This window comes from Telopea speciosissima, unplaced genomic scaffold, assembly GCF_018873765.1.
Source record: "Telopea speciosissima isolate NSW1024214 ecotype Mountain lineage unplaced genomic scaffold, Tspe_v1 Tspe_v1.0229, whole genome shotgun sequence".
In the NCBI taxonomy this organism is placed as follows: Eukaryota; Viridiplantae; Streptophyta; class Magnoliopsida; order Proteales; family Proteaceae; genus Telopea; species Telopea speciosissima.
Genome location: NW_025317565.1, coordinates 26021 through 41400, shown reverse-complemented (window position 1 = coordinate 41400; position 15380 = coordinate 26021). Strand labels below are relative to the sequence as shown.

Below are 15380 nucleotides of genomic sequence, written 5' to 3'. Positions count from 1 at the left end.
ATCTCTTCTTTGTCTGTCCCTTTTCTAATACCATTTGGGATAGGGTTAGCTCTATGTGTTCTCTCAATGGCAAAGGACCTGCTGCCCTGACTGATGTGGTCAATTGGCTTTCCCATGTGGTTTGTGCTAAAGATAAGATGGATTTTATTCCCAAGCTTGCCTTTTGTGCGACGATTTATCATGTTGGGTGGGAGAGGAATCAACGGCTCTTTAGTAATCAGTCAAGGTGTTATGATAAGATCCTTCAAGACATCAAATTTGATGTTTCCACTAAAGGTTCTCAATGTCCGTTATTGGCTGCCCATAATCCTAGGAATCAATTTTTGGTTGACAAGTGGGGGGTCCAAGTGCAGTGGGCCAATTCGGCTCCCAAAATCTGTTTCTGGCCAAAGCCCCCTGCTCAATTGATTTCTCTCAATTGTGATGGGTCCTTGAACGGAGATAGAGCTGCTTATGGGGGTCTCATTCATGATTCCTTAGGAGATCCGATTCTAGCCTATGTTGGTAAAGGGTTGGAAGCTTTGGTTCTTAGCATGGAATTGATAGCTATCCACAGAGGAGTGGTTTTGTGCTTAGAGAGGAACCTCCGTTACATTTCTATCAGATCTGACTTGAAGTTGGCCGTGGAGATTGTTACAGATGTGATTGGCTGCCCCTGGAATGTTTATGCTTTAAAGTACCAGATCATCTCTAGGTTGGACCAGTTGGCTCGCTATGAAGTGAGGCATGTTTGGAGAGAACTGAACCAACCGGCGGACTTTATTGCTTCCATAAATAGTGGGGATGGGGAAACTATTATGTATCCTCAAGAGTTTCATGAGGACCCGATGCAGCTGATTCATGATGATTCTATTGGTAAGGCCCAGTTTAGGCCTCCATAATTGGGTTTGGGTGGTTCTCCTTGATTATCCGAGGGGTTTGTCATCGGGGGTGTGGGGCCTCTTTCTCCTCCTTAGGTCTGTCCAAGGGGTGTCAGTAGGTTCTCTTCTCTTGTATCTTTCTTTTCTTCTTCTATACATTCACAAATTACTTATCGAAAAAAAAAAAAAAAGCGATAAGGACACTTTTTAGAAAATACAAAATCCAAAAAAGTACAGAAATGCCCAAAAATAACCCCAAACGACCCACCCGGTCTGATTTAAACCGAAAATGAACATATGCCAAAATAGGTATAGATTCGAAGGTCACGACCCTCAACATCGCATCCACAAGTCTAATAAGAGATAAGGATACTTTTCAGAGAATCACAAACCCAAAAATGTACATAAATGCCCCCAAATAACCCCAAACGACCCACCCAGTCTGGTTTAAACCGAAAAAGAACATATGCCCAAATAGGTATCGATTCGAAAGTCACGACCCTCAACATCGCATCCACATGTCTAATAATAGATAAGGACACTTTTTCGAAAATACCAAACCCAAAAAAGTACAAAAATGCCCCTAAATAACCCCAAACGACCCACCCGGTCTGGTTTAAACCGAAAATGAACATATGTCAAAATAGGTATCGATTTGAAGGTCACGACACTCAACATCGCATCCACACGTCTAATAAGAGATACGGACACTTTTTTGAAAATCCCAAGCCCAAAAAAGTTCAGAAATGCCCCAAAATAACCCCAAACGATCCACCCGGTCTGGTTTAAACCAAAAATGAACATTTATCGAAATAGATATCGATTCAACGGTCACGACCCTCAACATCGTATCCACCCATCTAATAAGAGATAAGTACACTTTTTAAAAAATCCCAACCCAAAAAAAGTATGAAAATGCCCCCAAATAACCTTAAATGACCCACCCAGTCTGGTTTAAAAAGAAAATGAGCATATGCCGAAACAGGTATCGATTCGTAGGTCACGACCCTCAACATCACATACACACGTCTAATAAGAGATAAGGACAGGTTTTAGAAAATACCAAACCCAAAAAAGTATAGAAATGCCCCCACAGAACCCCAAACGACCCACCCGATCTGCTTTAAACCGAAAATTAACATATGCCAAAATAGGTATCGATTCGAAGGTCACGACCCTCAGCATCGGATCCACACGTCTAATAAGATTTAAAATAACCCCAAACAACCCACCCGGTCTGGTTTAAATAAAAAATGAACATATGTCAAAATAGGTATCGATTCGAAGGTCATGACCCTCTCGCATCCACACGTCTAATAAGAGATAAGGACACTTTTTATCCCAACCCCAAAAAAGTACAAAAATGCCTCGAAATAAGCCCAAACAATCCAACCCGGTCTGGTTTAAACAGAAAATGAACATATGCCGAAATAGGTATCGATTCGAAGGTCACGACCCTCAACATCGCATCCACACGTCTAATAAGAGATAAGGACAGTTTTTAGAAAATACCAAACTAAAAAAAGTACCGAAATGGCCCCAAATAACCCTAAACAACCCACCCGGTCTGGTTTAAACTGAAAATGAACATATGCCGAAATAGGTATCGATTCGAAGGTTACGACCCTCAACATTGCATCCATAGGTCTAATAAGAGATATGGATACTTTTTAGAAAATACCAAATCCAAAGAACTACAAAAATGCCCCCAAATAACCCCAAATGACGCACCCCGTATGGTTTAAACCGAACATGAACATACGCCAAAATAGGCATCGATTTGAAGGTCACTACCCTCAACATCACATCCACACGTCTAATAAGGGATAAGGACACTTTTTAGAAAATACCAAACCCAAAAAAGTATAGAAATGTCCCCAAATAACCCCAAACGATCCACCCCGTATGGTTTAAACCGAAAATGAACATACGCCAAAATAGGCATCGATTTGAAGGTCACTACCCTCAACATCACATCCACACGTCTAATAAGGGATAAGGACACTTTTTAGAAAATACCAAACCCAAAAAAGTACAGAAATGTCCCCAAATAACCCCAAACGACCCACCCGGTCTGGTTTAAATCGAAAATGAACATATGTCAAAATAGGTATCGATTTGAAGGTCACGACCCTCAACATCGTATCCACACGTCTAATAAGAGATATGGACACTTTTTAGAAAATCCCAACCCAAGAAAAGTACAGAAATGCACCCAAATAAGCCCAAATGACCCACCTGGTCTAGTTTGAACAGAAAATGAACATTTGCCGAAATAGGTATCGAATCGAAGGTCATGACCCTCAATATCGCATCCACACATCTAATAAGACATAGGGACAAATTTTAGAAAATACCAAACCCAAAAAGAGCAGAAATGCCCTCAAATAACCCCAAACCACCCACCCAGTCTGCTTTAAACCAAAAATGAACATATGTCGAAATAGGTATCGATTCAAAGGTCTGACCCACAACATCGCATCCACATGTCTAATAAAAGATAAGGACACTTTTTAGAAAATATAAGTCCAAAAAAGTACAGAATGCCCCCAAATAACCCTAAACGACCCACCCGGTCTGGTTTAAACCGAAAATGAACATATGCTGAAATAGGTAACGATTCGAAGGTCACGACCCTCAATATCGCATCCACATGTCTAACAAGAGATAAGGACACTTTTTAGAATATACCAAACAAAAAAAGTACAGAAATGGCCCCAAATAACCCCAAACGACCCACTCGGTCTAGTTTAAACCGAAAATGAACATAAGCCGAAATAGGTTTCGATTCAAAGGAGGAGAGAGAAGCTTTGGCAATTTTGAGAGTGAGTGTTCTTGGTGAGTGTTCTTGATGCTGGCCGGTCGGCCTTTAGGCCCGGCTAATGGTCCTCCCCCCCTTCTCATCTCGGATGGAAGGGGTGAAGTGGGGGAACAAAGGGGATTGGGTGAAGGTGGTTCTGGAGGGGTTTTGGTGGCTGTTTCGGGTGGTTGGCCTACTCTTGGTGGTTCGGCTGGTAAGGGTGGTGCTGCAGGTTTGAGTGAGAAGAATGTTGTTAATGGTGGTGTTCCTTTTATAGAGGCTCGGGGAGTGGAGGTTTCTGGAGTGGGAGGATCGGATCAGCAGGGAGTTGGTTCTTCAGATTTGGTGGAGAAGCCAAAGAAGAAGGTGGGAGTTCCTTGGTCAGCCCTCTTTTCTTCTTCTTCTTCCTTGGTTGGTGATGGGTTGCAGCTCTCTTTTGTTGAACCAGAAGTCATTAATGGGGTCTTGGCTACGAAGTGTTCAGATTCGATGGTTAAAGGAGGGCTTGAGAAGTGGAAGAACACCCTTATGGGTCATTTTATTGGGGGTAGACCTAGCTTCACCTTTGCTCGTGATATGCTGTTAAAACAATGGAGAATTTCAGGCCATGTTGATGTTAATTTATTAGAAAGTGGTTTTTTTATTTTTTGTTTCAGTCTTGAAGATGATAAAGTTAAAGTCCTTGAAGGAGGGCCGTGGTATGTGCAGAGGAGACCATTGATTTTGCGCCCTTGAAGCCCGGAGGTGTGCTTGGAAAGAGTTGATTTATGCTCAGTGTCGGTGTGGGTGTCCCTTCCAAATCTTCCTTTTCATTACTGGTCTGCTGAAGCGTTGAGTTCGATTGGGAGTGTTATCGGGAAGCCTATTGTCACTGATAAAATGACCCGGTCTATGGAGAGGCTGTCTTATGCCCGATTATGTGTGGAAGTTTCTGCAGGTAGGGACCTTCCCTCTTCTGTTCCAGTCTATGGAGATGACGGTCTTGTATTTAATCAAAAAGTTGTTTATGATTGGAAGCCCCCTCTTTGTAAGCATTGTAGAGTGTTTGGCCATCTCTTAGATAATTGTTTGTTTGGCAAACAAGACTCAAATTTGAATAAGCCACGATCTAAGAAGGAGTGGCGAGTGAAAGGTGTTGCCGAAAATAATGGAGGTGTCATGGGTGGCGGCAATGGAGATGGGCAGCAGGTTCATAATGATGAAGTAGGAGATGAACATCCGGATAGTGGAGCTGGTCCAAACACAAAGGGATTGTGTTCGGTTTCCTTAATTTCTATCAAGAATGGGAGTTTCAAATCTGCAGGGAATTATCCTAAGATCAGGGAGCTGACTCAATCTAATCCTTTTGCCATTTTGGAAGATCTTACAGAGGAGGTGCATTATGGTCCTGATGATTTAATGCTGGATTCGGAATCATGTGCTATTTTATTAGGGAATGAATTACTTGAGGGAGCAGATTTTGTGGAGGATACTCAACCCAATCCGTTAGCAATTATTCCTAAGGAGAAAGATGGAATCATTGGAGAGATTTGTGGGGAGAATCCAATCTATAATGGTAACCAAGTTATTGTGGAGCTGGTTAAGGCAAAATCCGTGGAAGATATTAGAGAAGCAATAGATTCTGCTGAGGTGGCGCCTAATCATTCGATGAGGCAATCTCCAATTCAAATTCAAAGAAAAGGTGCGGCCGATATGGAAGGAGATAACTTAATGGAGGATTCTATTCTTTCAAATGAGAAGGAGTCAGCCCCTACAAAATCTCTCACTAACTTTGATAAGCTTAGAAAGCAATCTGCTGAGATTCGTGCAGCTCAAGGGCAAATGGGGAAAGGTATGTCCCAACCGAATTTAAATTCTTATTCTTTGTTGGGCCAATCCACGGGGGAGGGGTCCAAGTTCCAAGCCCAACGGATTCTTATAAACCCGAAAGAGACTAATGTAGCCAAAGGGGTGGGACCTAGTAAAGGGGGAGATGACAGTTCTACCCTTCCTACTAAATGAAGTGCTTAGCTTGGAATGTTAGAGGCATGAACGCCTCTACTAAAAGAATGGAGATAAAGAAGGTGTGTAAGGACCATGAAGTTAAATTGGAAGGGCTTTTCGAAACCAAGGTTAAGTTGGATAATTGTGCTTCTATTTTTGATAGTTTTTTGACGGGTTGGAAGTATTTGCATAATGGAGATTTAGATAATTCTATTCGGATCTGGCTGGGTTGGGACCCGAATTTTTATGATGTGGTTTTGGTGCAAAAATCCAAACAGTTCATACATGCTAAAGTGTCAATTGTGGGTATCTCGGTGTTTTTCTTTTGTACTGTTGTTTATGCTCTTAATTCTGTGGTGGCTAGGAAGGAATTGTGGGGGGATGTTGGGGCTATTGCTAGTGCCATTATTTACCCTTGGGCTGTTCTAGGGGATTTTAATGTGATTCGAAGTAACAATGAAAAAATTGGAGGGGACCCTGTTCGGATTGAAGCTATGGATGATTTTAATTCTTTTATAGATGGTGCTGGGCTTCTTGACTTGAAATGGAAAGGGGAGGCTTTGACCTGGAATAATAGACAAGTGGGAGATGCAAGAATCTGTTGCAAGCTTGATAGGGTTCTGGTCGATTTAGCTTGGATGGATGTGTTTAGATCCTCTGATGCAACATTTTACCCTCCTGGGCTTTCTGATCATTCTCTAGTGGTGGTGGCTGTGGTGGATAAAGCAGATTTTGGCCCAAAACCTTTCAGATTTTTTGAAGCTTGTATTGGTAGAGATGGCTATGATGAGGTGGTTCAGCAGGGGTGGGAGCAGCCTGTGAATTTGGCTCTTAATCCAATTCTTAAGTTTGCGGCCAGATTGAGGAATGTCAAAAAAGGGTTGAGGAGCTGGAATAAGGAGTGTGTGGGGGTGTTTTTCTTGCAGTGAAGGAGGCTGAGGCTGAGTTGTTTCAGATCCAGAGTCAGCTTAGTAAGCACCCTGGTGATCTGAATTTGGTCCTGATGGAGACACAGGCTAAAAAGAAACTTTGGGAGGCTTTGGCTACTGAAGAGAAATTTTTGAAAGAAAAGTCAAGGGTGAAAAGCACATTCAGTTGGGGGATGGTAATAATAGCTTTTTCTACAAATCTGTAATTTGTAGGTAGCATAGGAAGCACATCCTGGAAATTCAAGGGGAGAATGGAGATATTGTGAAGAATCCTAGCCAGATTAAGGAAGAAGCTATTTCTTTTTATAAGAAATTATTTGGGACTGATTCGGTTGACAGTGGTTTCTTTCCTAGCTCTATTCCTTTGCAGCATGGTTTGTCTCAAGCTCATCAGGAAAGCCTTACTAGGAGAATCTCTAATAAGGAGATTATGGAGGTTGTGTTTGCTTTTAAGAATTCTAAGGCTCCAGGACCAGATGGTTTTGGGGCAGCCTTTTACAAGCATTCTTGGGAGATTGTGGGAGAAGATTTGACTCTGGCCGTAAAGTGGTTCTTCATGAAGTCTTACCTTCCTAGTTCAGTTAATGCTACTTTTATCAACCTTATCCCTAAGACAGGAGATGTAACCTCATTTGCGGGATATAGGCCTATAGCCCTTTGCAACCTCTTTTATAAGATCATTACCAAAGTGTTATCCAGTAGGCTGCAAGGAGTGATTGGGCAGGTGGTCAGTGACTGTCAGTTTGCTTTCTTCAAGGGCAGGTCTATAGTAGAGAATATTTTGGTTTGCCATGATGTGGTTCGAGGGATTGAGCAGAAAGGCACTAGTCCCATAGCTGTTTTAAAGATCGATCTCCATAAAGCTTATGATTCTCTCAGTAGGAGGTTTTTGTTTGAGATTATGGAGAGAATGGGTTTCCCTCAGCAGTTCATTGGTTGGGTGAAGGCTTGTGTGGACTCCCCTATTTCTCCATTTTACTGAATGGGAGCCTGGCAGGATATTTTAAAGGAGGAAGGGGTATTCGGTAGGGGGATCCAATATCTCCTTACTTGTTCACTATTGCTATGGAGGGCTTCTTGGCTATGATGAGGAAATTGGAGGTTGAAAATAGGATCACTCTTCTCCCCAGGTGCAAGAGTTCCCATCTCTCTCACCTTATTTTTGCTGATGATTTGATGATATTCGTGAAAGCCACCACAGACTCTATTTCGACCTGCCTGGGGGTCCTGGGTGATTTTCACACCTACTCTAGGTTGAAACTCAACAGGACTAAGTCCTCTATTATTTTAAGGGGCCTAACCCACACGGCCGGACTGCAACTTTTGGAATTAACGAATTTTGTGGATACCAAATTACCTATTCGGTATTTAGGTGTTCTGCTTGTCTCTCAGAAGTTGACTTTTGCTGATTGCTCTTCTATTCTGGATCGTGTTAGGAGCAGACTTGATGGATGGAAGGCTCGGCTCTTATCTTTTGCAGGGAGGCTTCAGCTGTTGAACTCGATCCTTCAGGGGTGTTATATCTATTGGTCAGGACACTTTGGTGTGCCTAGTGCTCTCAAGACAAAGCTGGAGTCTATTTTCTCCAATTTTCTATGGGCTGGCCCATCTCTTCATCGTAAGGTACATTACATTTCTTGGGATAGAGTTTGTAAGCCTAAGGCTGAAGGGGGCCTTGGAATTAGGAGGATTTCTGATATAAATGCTGCGGGTATCCTTAAGCAAATCTGGTGGATTGCTTCTAGGAAGGACAGCCTTTGGGTTAGATGGGTGTACACCCGATACCTTAGAAATGATTCTATTTGGACTGTTAAGACTTCCCAAAATTGCTCTTGGGTGTGGAGGAAGATTCTTAAGTATAGGGACTTGGCTGAACCCCATATCTATCATATTATTGGGAATGGCCACTCTACTAGACTATGGTTGGATTATTGGCACCCCAAAGGGGTTTTGATTAAAAGTTTTGGTGATCGGATTCGATATGATGTTGGTTCCACCAGGCTTGCTTTGGTTTCTGATCTTATTAGGGATGGCCAATGGCTTTCTCCCCCTCAGGCCTCTTTTGATTTGATTACTATTTTAAGAGACCTCCTTAGTATTCCCCTTGTTAATGGAAGGGCAGATCTTGTTGTTTGGAAAGGTACAACTAATGGCATTTTTTCTACAAAGTCAGCTTGGGAGAATGTGAGGAGTAGTTCTATAAGGGTAGCTTGGCACAAGCTTGTTTGGTTTCCTGGTTTTTTGCCTAGGCACTCCTGTACTGCTTGGAGATGCCTTATGTCAGGGCTCCCCACAAAAGACCAGCTTCAAAGAAGGAATATAAATGTTGGGCAGAATTGTATTCTTTGTTGGGGAAATTCGGAAAGCCATAGCCATTTATTCTTTGAGTGTCCTTTTTCCAGAAACATTTGGGATAGAGTTAGTTCTATGCTATTTGTTGTTGGTAAAGGCCCAGTTAGCCTCCTTGATGTGGTTAACTGGCTTGTTCAGGTGGTGTGTGTTAATGATAATTTGGATGTTATCCCTAAGATGGCTTTTTGTGCGACAATCTATCATGTTTGGTGGGAGAGAAATCAGCGTCTCTTCAGTAATCAAGCAAGGTCTTATGATGCTATTATCCAAGCTATTAAGTTTGATGTTGTGACTAAGGGCTCTCAAAGCCCTATTTCGGTTGCATATTCACCCGGAATCAGTTCTTGGTCAATATGTGGGGTTTACAGGTGAGATGGGCTGCTGTTATTCCCAAAGCTTGTGTCTGGCCCATACCTCCGGAAGATTTGTTTACTTTGCATTGTGATGGTTCCTTGAGTGGAGATAGAGCTGCTTACGGGGCCCTTATTCTCAATACCTTGGGTGACCCGGTTTTGGTTTATGTCGGCAAAGGTGTGGAGGCCTCGGTTCTTCATATGGAGTTATTAGCCATTTACAGGGGGGTTACTCTGTGCTTACAGAGAGAGCTTCGCCATGTCTCCATCAGATCTGATTCGAAGCTGGCTATCGAGATTCTTATAGGTGTTTCTAGCTGCCCATGGAGTGTATATACCTTGAAGTTCCAGATTTTGTCCAGCCTAGACCAGTTGGCTCGTTATGAGATAAGGCATGTTTGGAGGGAGTTGAACCAGCCGACAGATTTTATTGCTTCTATTGATCTTAGTGATGGGGAGACTATTTTATATCCTTCGGGTTTTGTTGAGGATCTTAACCGGTTGATTTATGATGATGTCTCCGGTAAGGTCCAGTTTAGACCTCCTTGATTGGGTTGGGTGTCTTTCTCATGTATTACCGAGGGGTTTGTCTTTAGGGGGTGTGGGGCCCTTCCTCCCTCTTAGAGTTTTCTAAGGGTTGGAAGTAGGCTGCCTTCTTTTGTTTTCCTTCTTTTTATTTTTATACACACATACATCTTACTTATCAAAAAAAAAAAAAGGTATTGATTCGAAGGTCATGACCCTCTACATCTCCTCCACACGTCTAATAAGAGATAAAGACACTTTTTAAAAATACCAAACCCAAAAAAGTACAGAAATGCCACCAAATAACCCCAAACGACCCAACCGGTCTGGTTTAAAACAAATATGAACATATGTCGAAATAGGTATCGATTCGTAGGTCACGACCCTCAACATCGTATCCACACATCTAATAAGAGATAAGGACACTTTTTAGAAAACCCCAACCCAAAAAAAATACAAAAATGCCCCCAAATAACCCCAAACGACCCACCCAGTCTAGTTTAAACAGAAAATGAACATATGCCGAAATAGGTATCGATTACAAAGTCATGACCCTCAACATCGCATCCACATGTCTAATAAGAGATAATGACAGTTTTTAGAAAAAACCAAACCCAAAAAAGTACAGAAATGCCCCCAAATAACCCCAAACGACCCACCCGGTCTTGTTTAAACTGAAAATGAACATATGCCGAAATAGGTATCGATTCGAAGGTCACGACCCTCAACATCTCCTCCACACGTCTAATAAGATGACACTTTTTAGAAAATACCAAACAAAAAAAGTATAAAAATGCCCCCAAATAACCCCAAACGACCCACCCGGTCTGGTTTAAACCGAAAATGAACATATGCCGAAATAGGTATCGATTCGAAGGTCACGACCCTCAACATCGCATCTTTTTTTTTTGATAGGTAAGTATGATTGTATTAAGACTGAAAAAAGAAGAAATAAAATACATAAAATGGCAGCCCTTGCCCCCTCCCCTTAGACAGGCCTAAGAGGGGAAGGAGAGCTCAAGAGCAAACCCGTGGACAAGCCCTCGATGATACACTCCCAAACAACAGGGGCCTACTACTCAATGTGAAGGGGTCCTAAAGTAGGTCTTACGGTCTGAGTCATTCTTGATCAACTCCACTAAGTCCGGGGGGAAATCCGGGGGGTAGAAAAAAGATTCCCCATCCCCAGTGTCAATGGGTACAACAAGTCTGCCGGTTGGTTGAGCTCCCTCCAAACATGTCTAATCTCCTTACGTTGCAATTGCTCCATTAGAGATGTGATCCGGACCTTTAAGGCCTGCAAGCTCCAAGGACAGCTCACAATCCCATTCAAAATATCCAATGCAAGTTTGGAATCAGATCTAATAGAAACCTGAAGGAGATCCTTTTGAATGCATAAAGTGACTCCCCTAAGGATAGCAAGAAGTTCCATGCCAAGAACAGAATTATCGTCCCCCTTCCCAGCATAAGCCATAATAGCAGCCCCTGTGTCATCACGAATGATCCCACCATAAGAAGCTCTATCAGACGTCAAAGACCCATCACATTGAAGGGCTGTCATGTGAGTAGGAGGTCTGAACCACGCACAAATTTTTTGTGTAATAACCTTCCAATCCACCCTAATCCCCCAACTGTCAGCCAGAAACTGATTTCTGGGATTTTGGACAACCGGAATGGGAAAGGCAGCACACTTGATAGCCACATCAAGTCTAAAAGCCTCAATAATATGATCATGAGACCTAACCTTGTTTTCAAAAAGCCTTCGGTTTCTTTCCCACCAAATATAATGCACAGTAGCACAAAAAGCCAACTTGGGAATAATGTCCATCTTGTCATTAGCACAGCCAACATTTGAGAGCCAAACAATCGCATTCTGGAGAGAGGTGGGCCCCCCACCCCTATGTGAGCAAGAGGAACTAATTCTCCCCCAAATGCTGCTGGCAAAGGGGCAATTGAAGAAAAGATGCTCATGACTTTCAGCTCCAGCCCAACAAAAAATGCAATTCGGTCCAACATGGATATTCCTCTTAATTAGCTGGTCTTTGGTTGGGAGAACACCTATAAGACATCTCCAAGTAGTGCAAGAATGCTTAGGGAAGTTTTCTGCAAACCAAATATATTTATTCCAGCCCACCTTAGTAGAAGTCCTTCTAATAGTGTCCCAGGCTGATTTAGTGGTGAACAAGCCATTAGGGGTTTTCTTCCAAAAAATAAGATCCTCCGTACCAATCAAAATAGGAACTTGTTGCAAATCACCCCAGATACTAATCAGGTCAAAGGAACCATAGGAAATGGGATGCCAGGTGCCCTGTCTAATAATGTTCAAAACCATAGCCATTCGGTGAGAGCCCATATCATAACTGATACGATCCCTAAATTTCTTGATTAAAACCCCTTGAGGATGCCACTTAGCGAGCCAGAGCCTTGTAGAGTGGCCAGACCCAATAAAGTGGAGGATGTGGGGTTCAACCAAATCTCTATACTTAAGCTCTTTACGCCAGACCAAGAGCAGTTTTAAAGTATTTTCACAGTCCAAATGGAATCATTCTTTAAGTACCGGGCATACACCCACCTAACCCAAAGGCTATCCTTTTTGGAGGCAATCCACCACCAAACTTGCTTTAGGATACCCGCAGCATTCATATCAGAAATTCTGCGGATACCTAAACCCCCTTCATCCTTAGGTTTACAAATTTTATCCCAAGAAACATAGTGTACCTTTCGTTCCAAGGAGGGACCTGTCCAAAGGAAATTTGAGAACATGGATTCCAGCTTCTGTTTGACTCCACTTGGTAAGGCAAATATACCCGACCAATAAATGTAGCAACCCTGGAGAACAGAGCTAAGAAGCTGGAGCTGGCCAGCAAAGGATAAGAATCGAGCTTTCCAACCGTCAAGTCTTCATCTCACCAAATCAAGAATAGAGGAGCAATCTACCATAGAAAGCTTGCGTGAGATAAGAGGAACATCAAGATACCGAATGGGCAGCTTAGTGTCCACAAAATTTGTTAATTCCAAAAGTTGCAGTCTGGCCATTTGGGTAAGGCCCCCTAAAATAATAGAGGACTTAGCTCTGTTAAGTTTCAACCTAGAGTAGGTAAGAAAATCAGTCAGAGCCCCCAAACAAGCCAAAATAGAGTCAGGGACAGCCTTCACAAAAATCATCAAGTCATCTGCGAAGATAAGGTGCGAAAGATGGGAACTTTTGCATCTTGGGAGCAGGCTGATTTGACCTTCAGTTTCCAACTTCCTCATCAAGGCCGAAAAACCTTCTATGGCAATGGTAAACAGGTAACGGGAGAGAGGACCTCCCTGTCTTATCCCCCCTCTTTCCTTTAAAATAACCTATAGGGCTTCCATTGAGAAGAATCGAGAAGCAGGGAGTATCAACACATGCTTTTACCCATCGAATAAACTTGCTTGGGAAACCCATCCTGCCCATGATCTCAAAGTGGAACTTTCTACTAAGGGAGTCATAGGCTTTATGTAAGTCAATTTTCAGCACTGCCGTAGGTGAAGTCCCTTTCTGGTCAATGCCCCTAACCACATCATGACAAACAAGGATGTTATCCACAAAGCCCTTTGATAAAAGCAGATTGGGTATCACTAACCACTTTCCCGACAACTCCTTGCAGCCTATTAAATAAAAATTTTGTAATGATTTTATAAAATAGGTTGCAAAGAGCTATTGGTCTATAGCCCGCTAAAGAAGAAGTAGCTTCGGTTTTTGGGATTAGGCTGATGAATGTAGCATTAATAGAGCTTGGCATAATGGACTTTGAAAAAAACCATTTAAAGGCCAGCGTGAGATCCTCTCCAACAACCTCCCAAGAGTGCTTAAAGAATGCTGCCCCAAACCCATCCGGCCTTGGAGCTTTGGAATTCTTCATAGCAAACACCTCCTCTCTAATTTTCTTATTAGATATCTGTTAAATAAGACTATTTTGCTGTGCAAGATTCAGGCCTTGTTGTAAAGGAATAGACTCAGGGAAAAACCCAGTGTCATCTGCATTTGCTCCAAACAGGTTCATGTAAAAGGAAACTGCCTCCATTTTGATAAGATTGGGTTCCTTGATAACCTCATTTCTTTCATTGTGCACCTCCAAAATGTGATTCCTGTTTTCCCTACACACCATGGACTTGTGGAAGAAGCTATTATTTCCATCCCCTAATTGAATATTCTTGACTCTTGATTTCTCCTTAAGGAATTTTTCTTTAGTGCTAAGTGCTTCCCATAACTTCTTTTTGGCTTTTGACTCTAAGATAACTAAATCGGAGTCATTTGGGTGGGCAGCAAGGCTAACTTGAATGTGAGTCAACTCCGATGTTGCATTCTTGACTGCAAGAAAAACATCTCCAATGCTGTCTTTATTCCACTTCTTGAGTTCAGCCCTGACATTTTTTAGGCGAGCCGCAAACCGAAGAATAGGATTGAGCTTCATATTTACTGGACAGTCCCAACCTTTAATCACCACTTCATCGAACCTCCCTCTTCCAATCCAAGCCTCAAAGAACCGGAAAGGTTTTGGGCCAAAGTTTACCCCATCAAGGATTGAAACCACTGCTAGAGAATGATCCGACAACCCCGAGGGAAGGAAAGTGGCTTCGGAAGACGTGAGCGCATCCATCCAATTTAAGTTAACCAAGGCCCTATCCAATTTGCAACAGACCTGAGAGCTGCCCCCCTGCCTATTATTCCAAGTAAAGAGTTCTCCCTTCCACTTTAAATCAATAAGATCAGGTTCAAAGATGAAAGAGTTAAAATCATCAACAGCCTCTTGATGGACTGGATCCCCTCCAAGCTTTTCACTTTGCTGACGAACAACATTAAAATCCCCTAGAGCAACCCCAAGAATGGAGATATTACTAGCAAGAGTAATAACATCCCTCCAAAGCTCCCTCCTTTCTTCCATCGAATTCGAAGCATAAACAGCCGTGCACAAAAAATTAAGAGAGGTCCCCAAAGTAGTCACTTTAGCATGAATAAATTGAGTGGATTTTTGAGTTTCCTCAACTTTAAAAACTTTAGCATCCCAGCCCAACCAAATGCGAACAGTAGAATCTGCCTCGCCAATATGTAAATACTTCCAGTTTGAAAGGACAGGGTCAAAGGTAGCAGCACAGTTCTCCGCTTTCACCTTAGTCTCAAGAAGAATGGCTAATTTAGCATTATTGTCCATATTCACATTTTTAATCCCACGTCTCTTTGTAGGGGCATTCATACCCCTCACGTTCCACGAGATGTAATTCATCTAAGGTGATGGATAGCCACATCAGTCCCACCCTTACTAGGTCCCTCCAATCTAATGGCCCCACCTTCCTTCACAGGAATACGTTGAGGTAAAAATTTAGGGCCTCTTCCACTGGCCCGGCCCAATAAAGAAGAACTAAGAGAACTAGAAAAACCCATACCTTTGTCTAAGGATCCCTGGTTTGAACGGTTCTCCGCTGCCTGCCGTTTCAGCCTTTCAAAGTTAGCTGAGGGTTTATTGGACTAATCTGCCCCCTTCCCTTTCTAAGACAGCATATCAGCTCGCCTCTCATGCCCTTCCAAAACAGTCCCTTCCTTATCCGCAGC

General features: G+C 42.6%; 1 protein-coding gene across 1 annotated transcript; it reads right to left on the bottom strand.

Annotated features, from left to right (window-relative positions):
• Positions 1 to 13731: 13731 nt before the first annotated feature.
• Positions 13732 to 14982, bottom strand: LOC122647852. The gene has a single exon (XM_043841155.1). The coding sequence runs from the start codon at positions 14980 to 14982 to the stop codon at positions 13732 to 13734; it is 1251 nt and encodes a 416-aa protein (XP_043697090.1).
• Between the last annotated feature and the right edge of the window lie 398 nt (positions 14983 to 15380).

Excerpts from the sequence above, each read along its gene's own strand:
- LOC122647852 (XM_043841155.1), bottom strand. The coding sequence starts at position 14,982 with ATGGACAATAATGCTAAATTAGCCATTCTTCTTGAGACTAAGGTGAAA.